The 18,585-nt window shown below is 36.6% G+C and overlaps 1 protein-coding gene across 3 annotated transcripts in view; it reads left to right on the forward strand.

The window, feature by feature from the left end:
- TUSC3 (tumor suppressor candidate 3) overlaps positions 1 to 18,206 on the forward strand; it is a 119,356-nt gene extending 101,150 nt beyond the window's left edge. The window contains exons 7-11 of one of the 3 annotated variants that reach the window (XM_090258967.1): positions 3,167 to 3,230; positions 9,900 to 9,974; positions 11,250 to 11,340; positions 11,832 to 11,894; positions 17,985 to 18,206. In XM_090258967.1, the coding sequence (XP_090115093.1) occupies positions 3,167 to 3,230; positions 9,900 to 9,974; positions 11,250 to 11,340; positions 11,832 to 11,850 (249 nt within the window). In that variant the 3' untranslated portion in view covers positions 11,851 to 11,894; positions 17,985 to 18,206. Of the gene's footprint in view, positions 1 to 3,166; positions 3,231 to 9,899; positions 9,975 to 11,249; positions 11,341 to 11,726; positions 11,798 to 11,831; positions 11,895 to 17,984 lie in introns of those variants that run through there. The other 2 variants (XM_090258968.1, XM_090258969.1) reach the window with 2 other exon arrangements.
- The last annotated feature ends 379 nt before the right edge of the window (positions 18,207 to 18,585 follow it).

Below are 18,585 nucleotides of genomic sequence, written 5' to 3' on the forward strand. Positions count from 1 at the left end.
TTTTTTTAACCTCGTTGCATTTTAAATTAATTGGAGATATGTAGGTCTCTGGTATCATGACTGGAAACAGAAAAGAGATTTAATGATATATTTTCTTCACACATTTGAGAAAGAATTGGGTTCTGGTAGCGGAATAATAGACTCTGATTAGTTTTCACAGGATTAATCTGACAAGCGGACCATAGGGCAGGGCAGGGAGAACAAAGGAAAATATTGCGATTGTGTAGGGAAGACAGGACCGCTCAGACCAGGTGGCACGTCTGGTCTAATCCTCGGATTCTCTGCCAGTGCTTCTGGAAGTGGTAAGAAATGGTTGCATTTGGAACGGATTTTGGAAGTAGAGTTAATAGTATTTTCTCAATGACTGGCTGTATGGAAAGGGAGGGAGGAAAGAGAGGGGAGACAAGAAAGATTTCATGGTTTCATTCTAAATAACTGGAAAAAATAAGTTGCTGTTTCTGGGATCGAAAGGCGGGGGTGGGGGATGCATATCAAAAGTTTGTTTTGACTATTTAGTTTTACACTTCCAAGTAGAGTCTATTAATGAAAACTATTTGATTACCAAGTGCAGGTGGATATATGCAGACCAATATGCAAATCTGAAGGACTGGGCTGGAGATACAAATGTAGGAATAATCGATATAGACATACTAATTAAAGTCATGGGATAGGATGGGAATGCCTAGGACGGCTGAATAAAGAGAAGGGGCTTAAGTCTGTGCAGCTCTGAGTTACTCCGGAATTTAGAGTTAGGATAATGAAGGGGAACAGCCAAGGGGGCTGAGGAAGAAGAGCCAGTAAAGCAGGAGAATCTAGTGACATCTCAGAAGTCCAGGAATTGAAATATTACAAAAAAAGGAAAGAGTGATCACATGCAGCAGATTTATCAGATCAAGTCAAGACAGAAATATGGTCACAGAATTTGAAATGTGGAAATATATTGATGACTTGGACCATAGAAGGTTCTACTAATCAAAAAAGTTTTGAAACCACTCACCTAGAAAATATCTGAAGTCCTTGCTTCTCTAAATTTATGATTCTAATATAGGCAAACTACCTTCTAGTCATTATATAAATCTCATAATACCCAGTATTGTTATGTTCCAATATTTCAGTCAGTCATGCAAATGTTGACGTTTAATTACTTTCCAATCATCGTTTAATTAAGTGATTGCCAGATAAAGCTTTTATAAAATGTCACACTTTATTTCCTTCTTGTCTTTTGATGTTATTAATATGTGGTGGAAAAGGCATGAACCTTGGAGGTCATTAGAGTCAGGCTTCAGTCCTAATTCCACCAACTACTAGTTGTGCAATCTTAAGCAAATGAATTTTTCTAAATCCCAGTTTCCTCATGTGAAAGATGACATGATAACTATTTTGTATGGTTGTTAAGAACTGGGATAGCATATGTGAACCATCCAGTCACATGTCCCGTGAATAACAAGGCAGTATATTGAAAAAGAGCTCGGGATCTGAAGTCAGAGACCTAATTTCAAATCCCAGCATTGACATGTACTAGATGTGAAAACTTGGGCATGTTTCTTCACTTCCCTTCCACCTTAGGGACCTTCTCTGTAAGATGGCTCTAATAAAAATGCCTGCCTTGTAGGACTATTAGAATTAAACGAGATATTGCATATGAAACTTTTAAGTGTCTTACATAAAAGGAGTGTTCGATAAGTAGTGTTGTTAGTAGCACTTGTGTGGTTCTGTGTGCTGCTATCCTCGCTGTAAAACCTTTGTTTCCTAGTTTTCATCCAAACTTACACTGATACGTAGCATAGCCTATAGTATTGGTATTTGTTTTGCTATGTTGCTGTTCTTTACTACTGTTAAAAGCCCTAAATGATTAGCTACCAGCTAAGTTATGATTTTCAAAGCCGTTTTTGTCTCCATATAGAGGCATTTAAATGGGCAGAGTCAGAAGAAAACATATGATAAGATTCCTCCTAAGTTACAATGTGAGCCGACCAGAAATGGCTATCTTTTATCCAGTTTGCCTGAAGCTGTGCTTAAAGAATACATCTAAATACACCTTTGGATGAGGCAGCTGCACTATGGAATTACTGAGAAATTTGAGATGAAAACACAGTTTAGATCAGACTATAAAGAACAGCTTTTACATGAAAAGAGCAAGATAGAATTAATGACAAACAAGAAGACTTCATACACTTCAAGAGATAGTAGGAATCGCCTAACGTTGTTCCCAATTTTATAAATGGGGGAATATTGAATAGTGGAGACGTTTGGTGACGTATTTAGGGTTACAGCCAAGGAGGAGTAAGTTCCTAACTCCTGGTGAAACCCTCTCTCCAGTAAAGCTTGCTTGCTCTTATCCATGTATTTGACAAAAATAGAAACAAAGGGAAGTTTAGAGAAGACCCATGTTGTTCTTCCCTTCTCACTGATAAAATTATTCTTCATATATGATGTAAAGTTGAGGATATTGATCATATATCATAGGTGTTATTTTTTCTACAGAATTTTTTTTAAACAGAAAACATGGAAAAGGACTTTTATTTAATGCAATTGCAAAGCAACTAATTTTCATGAGACATTAACAGCTGAAATCCTGTGAAAGTCAGGTTTTTAGAATGAATATATCCTAGATGGAGATTTATGTCAGGTTTTCTATAATAAGACATCAACTAGTACAGTTCTTATTAGATATGGAAAACTGTACATTTCTCAATAAACTAAACCAGTTTTAATAATATTTTTAAAATCAAAAATACTCCAATGAAATGAATACATTTATAAAGCTGTATCTCTATTTTTTAAAATTTGATAATGTGGAAGAGAGTGATTTAACATTTTGGACTTATTTTAATGGGTGAAGAATTAGTAAACTTACTTGCTCTAATTTGTACCTTATGCTATCAAGTCCATTTTGCAGTAAGTGGAAAAATCATTACATTGTTTGTATGTGTTTGTGGTTAACCTTTTAAGAAGATGTAAGTTTACTTTGATATTAATTTGCTTCCTACAGTTTACAGTAATATCAACCACCAATATTGTCATGTTGTTTCTAGTTAACTAATAATTACTTGATTCAAAGGAATTTATAAATGAAGCTTAATGAATAGTGTTTCCATTGTCTTCATGCCATAAAACTACATTACACTCACCCTGTAACGTTTACTTCTTCATCTTGCTTTTATAGAGCTACATTCACGGAAGCAGCCAGGCTCAGTTCGTGGCCGAGTCGCACATTATCCTGGTACTAAGTATCCTTTAAAGTACTGGTGGACTGAAGAACACAAAGCCGTGTGCTATCAAATTATTTTTTCCCTCGATAATGAATACCAAGACTTGTAAGATACAGTACATTTTAAATTTGCTATGTGAAATTTTCTAATGTCTATGCTAATTATTTTCTATTATAATTTTTGTTTTTATTCTGAATCATTAACAGACTATAATTTTTTCTTTTTTTACTGTCTGTTGAATTTCAAGGTACAGCTTTTGCACTGCATTGATTATATCTGGCTAGAGTTTAATCGTGAAGTATATGTGGTTTTCCCCATAGCATCTTAATGGGGAGAAAAAAGTGTCCTATAATCTTAAAAGATGAAAAACATTATTTTAGTACTGGTTCCCTTAAATATTATGATCAGTCAGAAGAGGGAGACGTAGAATAGTTAGAAATCTCTTTCTGGAACATGCCAGACTATTGTTTTGAATCAAATAATAAAGTATAACTTACAGGTTGGAGGTAGAAGGTCAAGATGATGATGGCAGGTTAGAAAGGAGGTAAGGGTCAAGTGTCTAATTAAAAACAGACTCTGAATATTCTTAGAATGAAGGTACTCTTTGGAGTAACACTGATGTTTTTGTGAGTTGTTGAAGTTTTGACCTTGGACATGAAGCTTGAGAAGAGAAATTTTAAGACCTCATTTTCATGGCCGTGTCTTTCTGAAACGCACTGAGCAACATGGACCATCTTGTTCCTCTATCAGTTCTCAACATTCTTATTCCTTGCACACTTGACCACACATACTCCATGCATACGTGGAATTGTATAAATCTGTAGTCCATTTCTTACTTGCCTTTATATCATTATCCATATCCTCATGGCTTCCAATTAAGGAGCTATTATGATGAGTATTAGTTTTTGTTCTAATTTGGCTTTTAGATTGAATCGGAAATACCAAATATATTGGAGTAAACATTCTCAAATTTTGTGACTATTATCAGTAACTACAAGGTTTCTGTGTTCCAACTTAAATATGGTAGTAGATTAATACTTTCTGCATATCAATGGGGCTTTGGGTGAGAAAATGAAATATTTGCAAATATCTTTATAAGAACATCTCCATGTTAAAAATAGGCAAGGTCATATTTATTGTTACTTTACCTTTTAATTATATACATGTATTTACGAAGCAAAGTAAAGTTGTGTTAAAGTACCATAGTAAGAAACAAAGTATCTATTGCAGGTAACTTTTTAGTTCTTATTTATTTATATATTTTCCCCTTTTCTTACCCTATTTCAATCCATGATGTAGCACTTTAGCAGCATGCTTTAATTCAAAGCAGCTAGTCTGTTAAACACATCCAGAGTACCTAGCAAAAGAAACGAAAGCTCCACTGTATGGCAGGAGTTCTCCAAGGTTTCATTTCATGGCTCATTGACATGAAGCTGAGATTTAGGATGCAAATAAATTTAATAAACAGTATGGAATCTCCCATATAGAGTTTTAACAGTAGTACATAAAATAATTAGAAGTCCCTATTCTCTTTATGTTACCAGTAATTATTTTTGCTTTTTTCTTTGTTATTTTATTTTATAGATACTTATGACAAAGCAAATTTCTTTTAAAATGGTAGACTTGCTAAATTTATCAGTAAAAGTTATAAAGAAGCCATTATATAATAATTTCTGATTTTACTTTTCTTTGGCAGAGTCTGCCTTTTTTTTAACTTACCATATTTATTTCTTTTGCAATGTATGTGAATATTTTCCCTTATGCAAAAAAGTGTAAATTCCAGATGGTTACTTTTTATCTACAGAAACCATTTCTGCCTTTTTTTTTCCTCCTAATTTAGTAAGCCAGATGATTCGATGCAATTGCTATATACAAAATTTTGTTGAAAAAAATCTAAAGAAGAACAGATGGAGTTGTTTGATGTCATAGGTTAATAGCTTTATATTTACTAAGAATAAGATCTTTCTTCCTATAAATAGTGTTTTATATTCTCATCTTTTTCCGGGGGGGGGGGGTGTTTTGGGGGGGGTTGGTGCAGGAGGAAAGATTCTAAGTAAAGTCTATGAGAGACAACTATATAAAAGAAGAATAAGAAACATTATGACATTTTAATATAGAATATGTGGACTAAGAAGAACTTACATAATCCTTTATGTTCTCCCAATAAAATTTTACTTTTATTTTTCATTAAGTTATATTTCAATACCTGATGAAAATAATATAGTTGCTATTTACAAGAAAGTAGACTGACAGAAAAATAGTCATAGTGCCCTGTGACAAATGCTAAAATCAGTGCTTGGAAGCAGCAAGAAAGGAAAGAGCCCCTGGATGTCCAGAATAGTTGAACTGACTTTTCAGCTGCATTTTGATACAGTAGCAAAAGAAGTTTCCCTGTAAGAGAACAAGTAAGGGAGAATATTCCAGTAGGAGGTGCTACAGGTGCAAAAACAAAATGAGGGAAAATAGTCACAAATTGTGAAGAGATTGATGAGAGGCTACTTTGGCTGGATAATGAAAATCTACCTCTCCCTTGCTAAGAGATTTGAACCTCATCTGAATTCACCAAGACATGGTCTATATGTCCCTGTGGATACAGGACATATAAGTTATTGAACTGGCTTTACCACAAACTATACAAGCTCTGACCTGTCTCATAATTCCCCACATCCTTAAAGTTCTGAAATCTAAAGAAGATGACACAGATAAGTATCAGTTGAAAGTAAAAGTGCAAAGGTTATACTAGCAATACTTTTAAGATATTTTTATACATATCCTTATAAAGATCACATTTCCTTTTCATTTGAGAAAACATCTGTTTTCCATTTATTATGATAGACTATTTTATTCCACATTTGTTTTCAATCTGTGATAGAGAAAAAATATTTCTTTATTTTAATGTATTATATCCAAGGAAAAAACAGAAGAAAATTAATGATAGATGCAACTTGAAGATGATTTTAGATTTAGACCCCCTCATCTTCTATAATGTGCTAATATATTTTTCAACATCTGTTCTCATTTATCTTTAAATTGACAATCGTGATTCTCTTCCTAGGAGCAATAGTGAACCTAACATCATGTGCAATTGAGAATGAATTATAATGTAATGCAAATGGATTTGTTATTAGTTCAGTAGGATGCCCAGTGCCTCTGGGTATTGTATATAATTTACACAAACAGCAGCTTCTATTGTATGTGGGATCATGTCAGTATTTTGACATTTTAAGCAATAAGGTGACGGCAGGATCAGCAGAGGAACTGGAGTCTGCGCAGTAGTTGAAATATATATTGCTATGATGTTAATACAAATGTGCAAAATTATACACAAACTAGACCGGGCATTTGTGTATGTGTGTAGGATAGGCATTAACAATCTTAGAACAGTGGAAATCTCAGAAAAATTGGTTTATTCACTGTATATTCACATCTCTTACACTTGTAGTGCTGGCACTCTTCACTGGAGGAAGAGCATATCAAGCAGAGGAATAGCAAGGGCAAGATCTCAAGGCAGAGGGGCCTGTCTTGTTGGAAGAGAGCAAGGACAAGAACAAGAGCAAACAGGGTCTAGAAGTATCTAGGCACTGGGCCAGGGTGCAAAGCATGCACGGCCTTGAGGCCATTCTGAGGTCTTTAGTTTCTACTGCGAGTGAACTGGAAAGCTAGTGTTCTGAGAAATGACATAACGATGGTAGAAGACAGTGTTCCTAAGACTTAAGGGTATGAATTAATTTCCCAAGTGAGAAACAATGACCAGAATTCATAAATGAAGACAATTTTGACACATCAAAATGAAAAGATAACAGAGTGACCTCATTATCATGGCAGTGTGAGTCATTCCTTTTTTCTCCCTGCTTTGATTTACGGTCAACTGGACATCCATGACCAAGTAAAAGTACCTCTGTGAAGTACAACAGGACCCCCGGGGATTCAGGCACCTGTGCATCAGAAAGTAGGCGGATAGGACCTCAGCTTGCATCCCAAACATGGGGAAAGAACTAGACATGCAAGTCTACAAAGCGAAAAGAAACACCTTATTAATCCCAATGCATAGAGACCTTTTCCAAGACACATTATAATGAAACTGTCAAAAATCAATGATAAAAAGGAATCTTATAGTCAGCTAGGAAAAATAAAGTAACCTACAAAGGAACTTCCATTTGGGTATCAAGGGATTTCTCAGCAGAAACTCTGTAGGTTAGGAGAGAATGAAATGACATAGTCAAAATATTATAAGTAAAATTGTCATCCAATAATACTTTATCCAGCGAAGTTATGCTTTAGATGTGGAGAAATAAAGTCTCTCCCAGACAAAAGCTGAAGGAGTTCACCACCACTAGACCTGCCTTGCAAGAAATGCTGAAAAGAGTCCTTCAAGCTGAAATGGAGACATTAATTAGTGACAGGCACACACACAAAAGGAAAGTACACAAAACTCGGATATATTTGATGACTAGAATTAGAAAACTATATTTATATAAATAGCATATTAACCACTTATAAAGGTTGAAGGTAAAGAGCATTCAAATAATAAAAGCTGAAATTTGTTATGAAATTCACAGAGTAAAAAAAAATAGGTCCTTTGCGATATCAAAAATATGAAAGGGGAGGAGTAGAAGGGTGGAATCTTTATAAAAGAATGAAGATAAGATAGTCCTTTTCTACTGACAGCATCTCCATCTATGAGATGATCTATGTAAGCCTGGCAAAAATCACAAACAAAAATATAGACAGGAAACATTAAAAAAAGGGAAGACTTAACAAATCACCATGGCAAACCACAAATTTACAAAAATAACTAGAAAGAGAGGGAAAGGAAACACTGTAGATGCACAACAATCATCGGGAGAAGATAATCTGGCAGTAGTAACATACCAATTATCATAAGTGTAAATGGATTAATTTACCAATCAAAAGGCAGAGTGGCCAGATGGATTAAAAAAATAGGATCTAACTATATGCTGCCCACAAGAGACTCATTTCCCCTCTGAAGATACACATAGGCTCAAAATGAAAAGATGGAAGAGAATATTCCGAGCAAGTAGAAACCAAAAGAAGTTGTTATACATATGTAGAGAGAATAGACTTCAAGCCAAAAATGATAACAGGAGACAAAGAAAGTCACTATATAATGATAAAGGGTTCAATACAGCAAGAAGATATAAAAATCATAATACATGCACATCCAACATTGGCATATTGAATATATTAAGCAAATGCTAACTGGTTTACTGGGAGAAACAGGCAATACTATAATAGTAGGGGACTTCAGTACCCCACCATCAGCAATGGATAGGTCCTCCAGACACAACATCAACAAGAAAATGTTGGTATTTAACCATCCTTTAGAAAACTGTAGCAAATTTAAGGAGATTGAAATGAGATCAACTATCTTCTTTTTTTTTAACAAACAAAAAAGAAGACTCAACTGATATTACAGAAATAGGTAGGATTGATTATAAGCCACTTCTGTGAACAATTATATACCAAAAATTATATAACCTAGAAAAAATGATACATTGCTAGAAACATACACCTACCAAGATTGAATCAGGAAGAAACAGAAAATCTGAACAGACCAATAATAAGTAAGGATATCAAATCTCTAATTATAAACCTCCCAACACAGAAATTAATACCAAATCTCAAATTCTTCCAAAATTCTGAGTAGTAGGGAACACTTGCAAACTCATTTTATGAAGCCAGCATTACCCTGCTACCAAAATCATATAGGGACACCACAAGACAAGAAAATTATAGACCAATATCCCTGATGTATACAGATGCAAAAATTCTCAAGAAAATATTAGCAAACCAAATTCAAGAACACATAAAAAGGATTATACACCATGACCAAATAAGATTTGTCTCCAGGACATAAGCATGGTTCAACATACGAAAATCAGTAAATTAGTATATAACATTAATAAAATGAGAGAAAAAAATAACATGATTTTATTAGCAGGTACAGAAACGTTTGACAAGAATACCACATCCTTTCCAAATTGGAAAGGAAGAAGTAAATTTGTTAAAATTTGCAGTTGATATCATATATGTAGAAAATCTGAAAGACTCATCTAAAATACTTGGAACCAATCAATGATTTCAGCAGTTACAGAACACGTAATCAGTTGAATTTCTATACTGATAAAACAGCTGAGAAAAAGAAAATTGCTCCATTCACAATAGGATCAAAAACAAAATCTTAGGAATAAATTTAATCAAGAAAGTGAAAGATCTGTACAACAGAAACCTCGAGACCCTGCTGAAAGGAACAGAAGGCAAACACAAACATGGAAAGCCATCCCTTGTTCATGGATCGGAGGGATTAATCCTGTTAAAATGCTATACTTCCAAATGCCGTCTACAGATTCAGTGCAAGTACCATCAAAATACAGCAAAATGCATTATAAAGAGAAGAAGAAATACCAAAACTCCGTACAGAGCCACAAAAGACCCCAAGTATTGCCAAAGCAATCCTAAGGAAGGAAAGCAAAATCAGAGGCATCCCACTTCCAGATTTCAAACTCGACTGCAAGGCATTAAAAACAGTACGAAGAGAATAAATCTCATTTACCTGTGTGCAATTGTACTTTATTCTGGAACAGAACACGCCGTGTTCACATCCAGAAAAATTAATAAATTTTATTTGCATTCGTTTCTGCTATTTCCTTGACACAATTACTACAGATGCTGCTATCACCATGGGGATGGTTCTTCTAAACGAAGCAGCCACATCCAAAGGAGACGTCGGCAAAAGACGGAGTAAGTCTGTGCTGGCGTGTTTGTAATCTTGTTTTAGACTTAAGGGTCATTTAAATCGAATGGGAAACATGAACGTCTGTTGTAAACATAAACTTCTAAAGATGTTTGAGGAAGGTTGCCGTGGTTTTTACTTCCGTCTGTTTCTTAGGTGTGTGCAATAATTAAAAATATATTCCTTCCCCAATGGGATCGGGTGATTTTCCGCGGATGTGCACTAAAGGGGCGTTGTTCTGCTCCCTTGTCAGGGGTGCGCTGACCCGTCCTTCCTGAAGCTCTGGTCTCGGTAGTAACGTCCGCCCTACAGGAGGAGAAGGAAGATTCTGCGGGGGGTGGGGGGTCTTAGAGATTTTGTTGTCAAGTTTTAAGTCCTATATGGCACGAGAATCGGGTGCATTCAAAGACTGACTCAGAAGAGGTTTTTTTCATACAGTCGCACAGTGAAATACAGTCACCTCGGTACTCGTCGGCCTTAGAACTCATCAGACCCCGAACTCGTCGCATTCTGACGAGAGGAAAATGTTTCCGAACTGGGCGCTTGCTTGGGACTCACCGCACTTTCTAGAATTTGTATGAGTCCCAATCAGCCTGCAAGAGAAAAGGCTTTGTGGCTCGGTACTGGTTGGTTTCACTACTCATCACAAGTGCCTCGGTACTCGTCGTTAATGTGTTCTGAGGAGTGGTGAGCAAGCGACTATTGATGAAACATTTTTTCTCTTCAAAATGGGACAAGTTTGGGGTTTGATGAGTTCTGAAGCCAGTGAGCACTAAGGCATGACTACCTTCCAGTTACTGCTAACCCTCTTTTTATCGACATTTAAAAAGGAAGCGTTTCTTGACACTACCTTCTCCAGGGTCTTTGCCTTTTCCAATGATATTCCAAGATTCACAGTTCCACCATGTTCCAGCATTATGTTTTTAAGCAGGGTAACTATATTTTATCCTTTGATGAACCTCTTTCTCTCAGGGGGTTGAAGGAAAATTAATATTTTTTTTGTAAAGTAACAAATTTTGGCATGAAAGAGGATAAACCCGTGGGGGAAACGTTTCATGAGGAGGTAGGTTAGGAATGTACAGAGGGCCTTAAATTCTGTAGTTAAATGAGAAGAATTTGGAAAATAATGAATACATTGTATTTTGGATTATCTGATTTGTTGTACCTGTATGTGCCGTGAACTAGTAAATGTAAGTATACTGCAGTTAATTTAATGTGTTTTTAGAATACAGACATTTGGGTTGCATGTGTCTAGATACTAATGGTATTTTCTGTCTTTCTAGTAATTTGCCTAGTGGGATTAGGCCTGGTGGTGTTCTTCTTCAGTTTTCTACTTTCGATATTTCGTTCCAAGTACCACGGCTATCCTTACAGGTAATATCATTATACTAACATGACTCTTTTCATTTTTAACTAAGAAATCGGTTTTCAGTGGTTAATCTGTATTTAAGGTTTGAAGTAAAGTAACTGATTTGCCCAGAGATCTTAAACTCAGCTAAGCAGGCTTTGAGCACCTGCAACGCGTTGAGCATAGATTATACAGAGGAGATATAAGACGTGGTCCCTGTGCCCGAGCGGAGTGTAGTTTATGTCAGAGGATATAGAAGCGCTACATATCACAGAGAAGGGTGTCCCTGGATTGCCTTTCTCATGCTGAGTGTTAGCCTTGAAGCACGCTGTAAAGGACCAAAGATTTAGGGGTAATTCCGAGCAGAGCTGGGGCGCTGTGAAAGCCCCCCCTCTGTCCCCCTCTTATCCAGATAAGGAATACACTGCTGCGTCTTGTCATAAGAGTGTGCATGTGGAAATGGACTCTTAAGGACTGTTTCTCCATATTGTTGCATTTCATTTTGGTGTTTGGAAAGTGATCTGGACTTTGAATGAGAAGATATGATTTGGATCGTGGCACTTTAAAACTATAACCTCAGGCAAGTCTTTTAATCTTTTCTGAGCCTCAGTTTTCCTCATTTTTCAAATGATTGTATTTATCTCATAACAAGTTATAGCAAATTAGTTTACAAATGCAAAATAATTTTTAAGTATGAGAACTCATATTCCAGTATGCAGTTAATACGTAGCTGCCACAGATATAATTCCTCAGATAAAAATTCCAGCTACAGACTTGGACGCACAGAATTAACCATTTGACAAACAGTATATTTTTTTAAACAATAACATTTGTATACATGCATATGCCCTTCATGCCAAACAAAATATAATTCCATTTGGTTACTTCTTTATTTTACTGCTTTAGGGAGGAAAGCCACGCTCGAATTATGGAGAGAAATATATTTCATTCCGCCTTGTAAAACTAGTCAAACTCCTTTTCCCACAACAATGTAAACTTTTACTCCAAGATAATAAAACAAAATGTAAGTTTTCTAAATGTGTACTAATTCTGTAAGTAAACATTCAATAATTTCAGAAAGAGATAAATCCAGAGTAATTGTATAGAAAATTCAGACTATTGGGTTTTATTTGATTTTTTCCTGCACACTTCAACCCCTCAAACCTCAGAACACACAGTCTGCGCAGGCACATACGTCAGAGCGACCTCTGAAGGGTTATTTCCACTGTGCAAATACACCTTTCTTACTTGGGCAGGAAGTCCGCCACTTAGCAACCCACAGAAAGCAGAGAAGCTCTCAGAGTTCTTCATCTTCACCTATTTCTCAACCTTGCCCCACGCATCCTAGTCGTATTGTTCTTTTTCCCCCAGACATGGCATCCCTGTTTCTGACCATGCCTACTTACTAATAATCATGTTATCAAAACTCTTACGAAATGTCCCTCTCTGTGTAGACTGCGTACAGAAGTGGCCTTGGCAATTGTTAGACTTGACATCGGTTACCCTATGTAACTAAAGGTAATAAAAAGGTTTTCATTGTTAAAGAACTCTCCCTTCTCCTAATAAAGTCTTGAATTTCTTTGGGCCTTTTTTTTTTTTAAGATCATTTTCTTTCAACTTGAAGACTTCTCTGGGTTCAGTAACCTTCTATTACAAAGGAAAGAGCTCGGGGCTTTTGGCTAAAGAGATCTGGCTAAGAGCCTCGTATCCCCTTAGACCACTTACGGATACGGAGGAAAGGTTAACAAATCCCGAGAACAGTGAATCACTGAGTTCTGCTAACCACAAGGCAATGAGACAGGAGTGGAGATTCAACCAGCGCTTGTCCGTGCTGTGAGTAAAGAAGCAACGCTTTTCCTCCCTTCTGCACTTCTTTGGGATACCAAAATAAAATCCGAGCAGCCGTCCCAACCACATAAATGATTTCTGTGTGACAGAGTGCCCTTCCATCTCCTCTACAGGAAGTTTAAAACCGCACACGAGAGAATTCTGTCCAGCTGAAGATGTCAGTGGAGACCTTAGCCACGTCCCAGTTGGACAGTATTCATTCACTCAAGAGTACTGCTCATCCTGGCTTTTAGCACACCAAGAACAAAGCATAAGTAATTCAAGATAAGTAGACACAAATAAAACACAGACCACTCTTTGGCACCTTTTCAGATATTTCACAGGAAGAGAAAAGGAACAAGCACACTTTCTCATATAATAAGGGTCTCCAGTGACCACTCAGGAAGCAAGTACAGGGGTCTCCTCCTTCTGCAACCCACATAACCTTTTCAGCATTAGAGTTGACTGCCTCCTCTGAAATATGACACTGGATCTTGTAACATAACACTCTTCTGCCTTCCTTTTTCCTTTTAGATTACTTCTCAGTCCAATATATTTGTCAAAGTCTGACCTTGTACCCGGGCTGAAACCAGCCACATCTCTGCTTCCACTCCTGTTAATCCCTCTCTCCCCATTTTCCCTAAAACACCGTTACTCTCATGGGATAGAAACCTTGAAGTCACTCTGGTCTCCATCACTTTCTACCCCCACTGCTGTCGTCATAACTGATGTGCACTGTATCTCGTTCAGACTATCCCTGAGCCTCACTTAGCTCCCTGAATGTAGTCATTATCTTCCCTAAGCCATCCGTTAGAGTGATGCACAATTTTTGTAAGATATTCAGATTGCATTGCTTCTTCATAACAATCTATTAATGGCTAACAATAAAAAGGAAAAGTTATTACCTGGTCCTTCTAGAAGACACAGATAAAAAGTAAGATTAAGAAAATAAAATTTTCATAATCCCAACACCCAGATGATCAATGTCAACAGTTAGACTTACCTATATTTTGAACCTAGGAAAGGATAATACCATACATATTGTATAAGCTGTTTCTTCTTTCACATAACGTGAGCATATTTCACTGTCAACTGTTCTACAATATGGTTTTACTAGATATATATTAATACCTTTGTAGAAGTCCCCTTCGCGTTTTTTTTTTTAACTTCAGTTCCATCTATCTCTTCTGTTCTTCTCATGGCGTACAGCCTTCAGTGTGCCCTCGGGCTTCCTGCAGGGGTCAGCAAGGACTATGGGGCCAGATCCAGCCTGCTGCCCACTCCGGAGTGCCACAAAAACTAAGAATGGTTTTGACAGTTTTAAGTCACAGAATCAAAGTATTTTGTGACATGTGAAAATTATATAAAATTCAGTGTCCATGAGCTAAGTGTTAGTGGGCCACAGCCGGATTGGCTTGTGTACTGCCTACAGCTACTTTTGCATGAAGCAGCTTAGTTAAGTAGTTTCTGCACACTTGTGGCTCCCGAAGTTTCCCAGTTACTTGCTGGCCTTTTACAGACAGCGCTCCAGCTGCCAGGGTAGCCACACGAACTGCCTGACGAGTTCTTAGACCTTGGCACCCCTCCTCAGCCAGCCCCTGTAACCTAGGCTGCTGTCTCTGCCTTTTGCTTTTTCTCAGCCTCAGGGTTGCGCTTTGCTTGTTTTTGATCCCTGTAACACTCTGACATGCCGCTGTTTCAGGTCCGTCACTGTGGCATTCTCAGTCGTGGCCACGCCTGTCTGTCCTCTGGGAAAGAGGCACGAGGGCGCCCTGAGTCCCAGTCGCCCCGTTTTGTGCAACGCCCTTCTGTGCACAATGCACTTCTACAAATAGGTGGTCCATAAGTCTTCGCCAAGTACTGACTGAAACTAACTCTTCTGGACCTGAATGTGAGAAAAGAACTATCACTTTAAATAACATTCCCTAGAAAAACTTACTTTGAATTTCAGATAATAACCTTGCTAATGAACTTTCAGAAGAGCACTGCTCAGCAAGTCAAGGGCTCCGCTTTCGTCTAAATCCTGAATGTTTGCTCTCGTGCAGAGTAGTTCGGAGAGAGCCAGACGTAAAAAGAGAAGTGCTTTGACCCTCATTTCATTCTTTCTTTGTATACACAAGTGCCCCTCTGCATTCCAGATGTACGTGAGCAATAATTAAGCCATGCATCCCTCCTGGGCCAGGAGAAGGGGGCGCTTCCAGGCATATCTGGCTGGTTTGGGACTGCTGTCTGATCTCCCTGTGTACAATTCACTACCCTTGCCAAGTAGCTCCCACCTTATATTGCCCCCCGCCCCAGTTAAACTTGACCACACATGTATTCTCTTCAGAATGGGGCAGTCATTAGTCCATGCGGCGCATGTGCACTCTGTCCTAAACTGTAAGTAGGTCATGACAGACCGTGGAGAGGAGTCCGGACAGAAGCTGACAGTGGCGCCTGAGGCAGCTTTGTCCTCTGATGAAATAGGCTGCAGCACTAAAGAGCACACTGCAAACAGGAATATAGAATATAGTCAGTTTTTAGTATTCTTGACAGTTTTTAAGTATGACAAAACATTTTATTATGTTTTTATGATAAGCATTAATTAGGAAAGATAGTACCTAAACACTGTTAGAAGCATAAGTCTATGAGAACTGTTAGATTATAATGAAAATATTGGACAAGTATGTGAAAAGATGAAAAAATATGTCAGACCCTGATCGACAGAAACAAGGGACTGTCCTCTTGAGTGACAGAGTGGATATAAAACATTCATACTGGAACACACATGGGACATTTAATATTTATATAATGGGTAGAAAAGTCAAACATGAACCACTGAATCATTACCTAGAGAATAATAGTTCACACTTTTCCAAGAAACATTTTTAACTAACAAAACATTTTTGGCACTTTTGTGATCCAATCTTCCCAATGTCTTGAACAAACATTTGTAAAGAAGTTTTTGAATCTCTTTATGAAAAAAAAGATTATTTTAAATATAAAAGAATAAGAAGTGCTCTGTTAGATTTTTGCTTTTATTATAGGACAGTTAATAAAAGGGTCAGTTTAAGACTATACATATTTGTCATTTCATAATAAAATACAAATAAAAGGCTTTGTAACATCTTTTTAAAGAGTAATTAAGTATTTCAGTTTTGAAAGACCACCCAGTATGAACAAAGAATATGGCCACTAAGCAGGTTAGGCTATTTTAATATTAAGAAAATACAAAGATCATTTTACTTTCTGAATGTAGCCACATCTAAAAGTCATAGAACCTTTTAACCTTTCTAGCACCCAAAAAAGTTAGGAAGTATAAAATCATAAAGAGTCATATTACTATTTTTGCTTTTACGACGGTGATATTTTTAGCAGCGATCAAAGATGGCCTTTACTGCACCGTAGCTTGAAACATTCAGACCAGGCCTTTTAAAACAAAAATAAAGAAAAACTACAAATCCTCAGTTTCTTTAATTATAGTTTAAAATGTTTTATGGTCAAGTTTCCCTTTTTCATTAGCCCTTATTCTTCAGTTAGCTTAATCTTCAGGGCCAGCTCATTACTGACAGAAAATGCCGGAAAGTTCATCTGCACGTCTCAGGTCTAGTGCGTTGCCTTCAGCGTTGTTAAGGATGTGGGGGCAGCAGAGCACCTGGAGCTCAATGCTCTGGTGAAGGTCACTGCCGGTGTTTCTCGTGGAGACGGTTAGCCCTGCAGCACTAAGGTCATCACTTGTCTTGAAGCAAAATCTTGTTGCTTCTAAATTCCAGCACATGATTCCTGTCTTTTAATAATTTCTCACAGATACACAGTTATTTGTTTGCATTGCATACTTTATATTTTAGTTTTTTATATATTTTAAACCTATGACAAATATTTTAGAATATTTGTTTACTTTTAGCCATGGTAGCAACAAGATGACACAGTTAGCACTGGGAAGGACTTGGGAGAGCATCCAGAACAAGCATTCTCCTCACTAACGAGCACACCGAGGTTCAGAAAGACAAAGCAGTTTATGCCTAAGATATTACAATATAAACACCCAAATATTAAATTTACTAACCACATGGCTTTTCAACTCATATTAACTATTAATTTTATTTTTGTTTTAATATTCAGTTGAAAATGGATTTGTCTCTTGATCTACAAGGTTTCACTGTCAAGACTTAATAAAAAAAACTTATATATGTTAGTGGAAAGGTACAAATAGCAAACAAAAACAATTTTACAAACTTAAATACATTTATGTTCTATATGAAAGTTTTGCTTGGGGAAGTACAAAAAGAAAAATAATCATTATCTCTTTTATTTCTGTATATAAAAGCATCTGTATTGTTTCATCAAAATCTGATGATACTTTTATTAGGATTGGTATATACATTCTTTCTGGTTATTCAATATGAAATTATAAATTTCATAAAAATGATCAAGTATTTATATTAAGTAAATGAATTAAAAAATAAATGATGAGAAAAAATATTTTCTTAAGGACATTGCAATTACTCACTTTAAGTATTTATTTTAATCCATTCCCTTTATTTCCCCTACATTGCCAGTTAAATGCTGGTTTAGCTATTGGTCTAGCCAGCAAGGAGAGTGGCTCACAGGAATAATGTGTTGCCCAAACTGAACCACCACAAGTTCAAGTTCCTATCAGCATCTTCACCCACCCCTGACCTGTACTCAACACAAGCCTAACCCCATTACAGGAACTAGTTCAGAGAAATTACCTTGACATAAATATTAGAATGAGATGAATTAATTATGACATTTTTTGTTATACTTATATGTACTAATTTGGAATGGAATAAACAGCATATTGTGTTTTTCTTACTTCCACATATTTACTTTTCTTTTTCAGCTTTTTAATTAAATGAAGCCAAGTGGGATTTCCATAAAGTGAATGTTTACCATGAAGACAAAGTTTCATGCCATACTCTGAATTCTTCAGTTCATTCCCATGTTGATTGTGATATTCTAGCTTATTCTTGTAAAGTTTTTTAAATGTGAGATTTCCTAGTAAATTTAACTTAAAGAAATGGATGGTTACATTTAATTATTAGCACTGGAAAAAAAAACAAAGGAAACGTGTTTTTCAGGCATATCATTATTCAGTGTGTGCTATAGGATTCAAATAAATGACAGTGTATCAATTCATGCTTTAGAACTGTTCACTTATTAGTAAAGAAAACCACAATGTTAGTAAGGGAAAACTAAGAAATGTATGCTAATAAATTCCTAGGGCTGTACAGAGATAGTGTATATGCATGAAAATATGTCATGTTCCCAGAAATTGTATTTATTGCAGTTTCAGTGTAAAGGATGTGTATGGTTACATATAGTGTTTTGTTCGTATAAATCGTAGCTAGACAAAGGTGTGTAGGATGGGGAGCTGGGTGCATAGTACCTACCACTTGGCTGCCTAACCAGGGGGAGGGAGTTTCTGCCAGTTTATCAATCTA

The sequence above is a fragment of the Furipterus horrens genome, unplaced genomic scaffold, assembly GCF_987537825.1.
Source record: "Furipterus horrens unplaced genomic scaffold, mFurHor1.1.pri manual_scaffold_12, whole genome shotgun sequence".
Taxonomy (NCBI): domain Eukaryota; kingdom Metazoa; phylum Chordata; class Mammalia; order Chiroptera; family Furipteridae; genus Furipterus; species Furipterus horrens.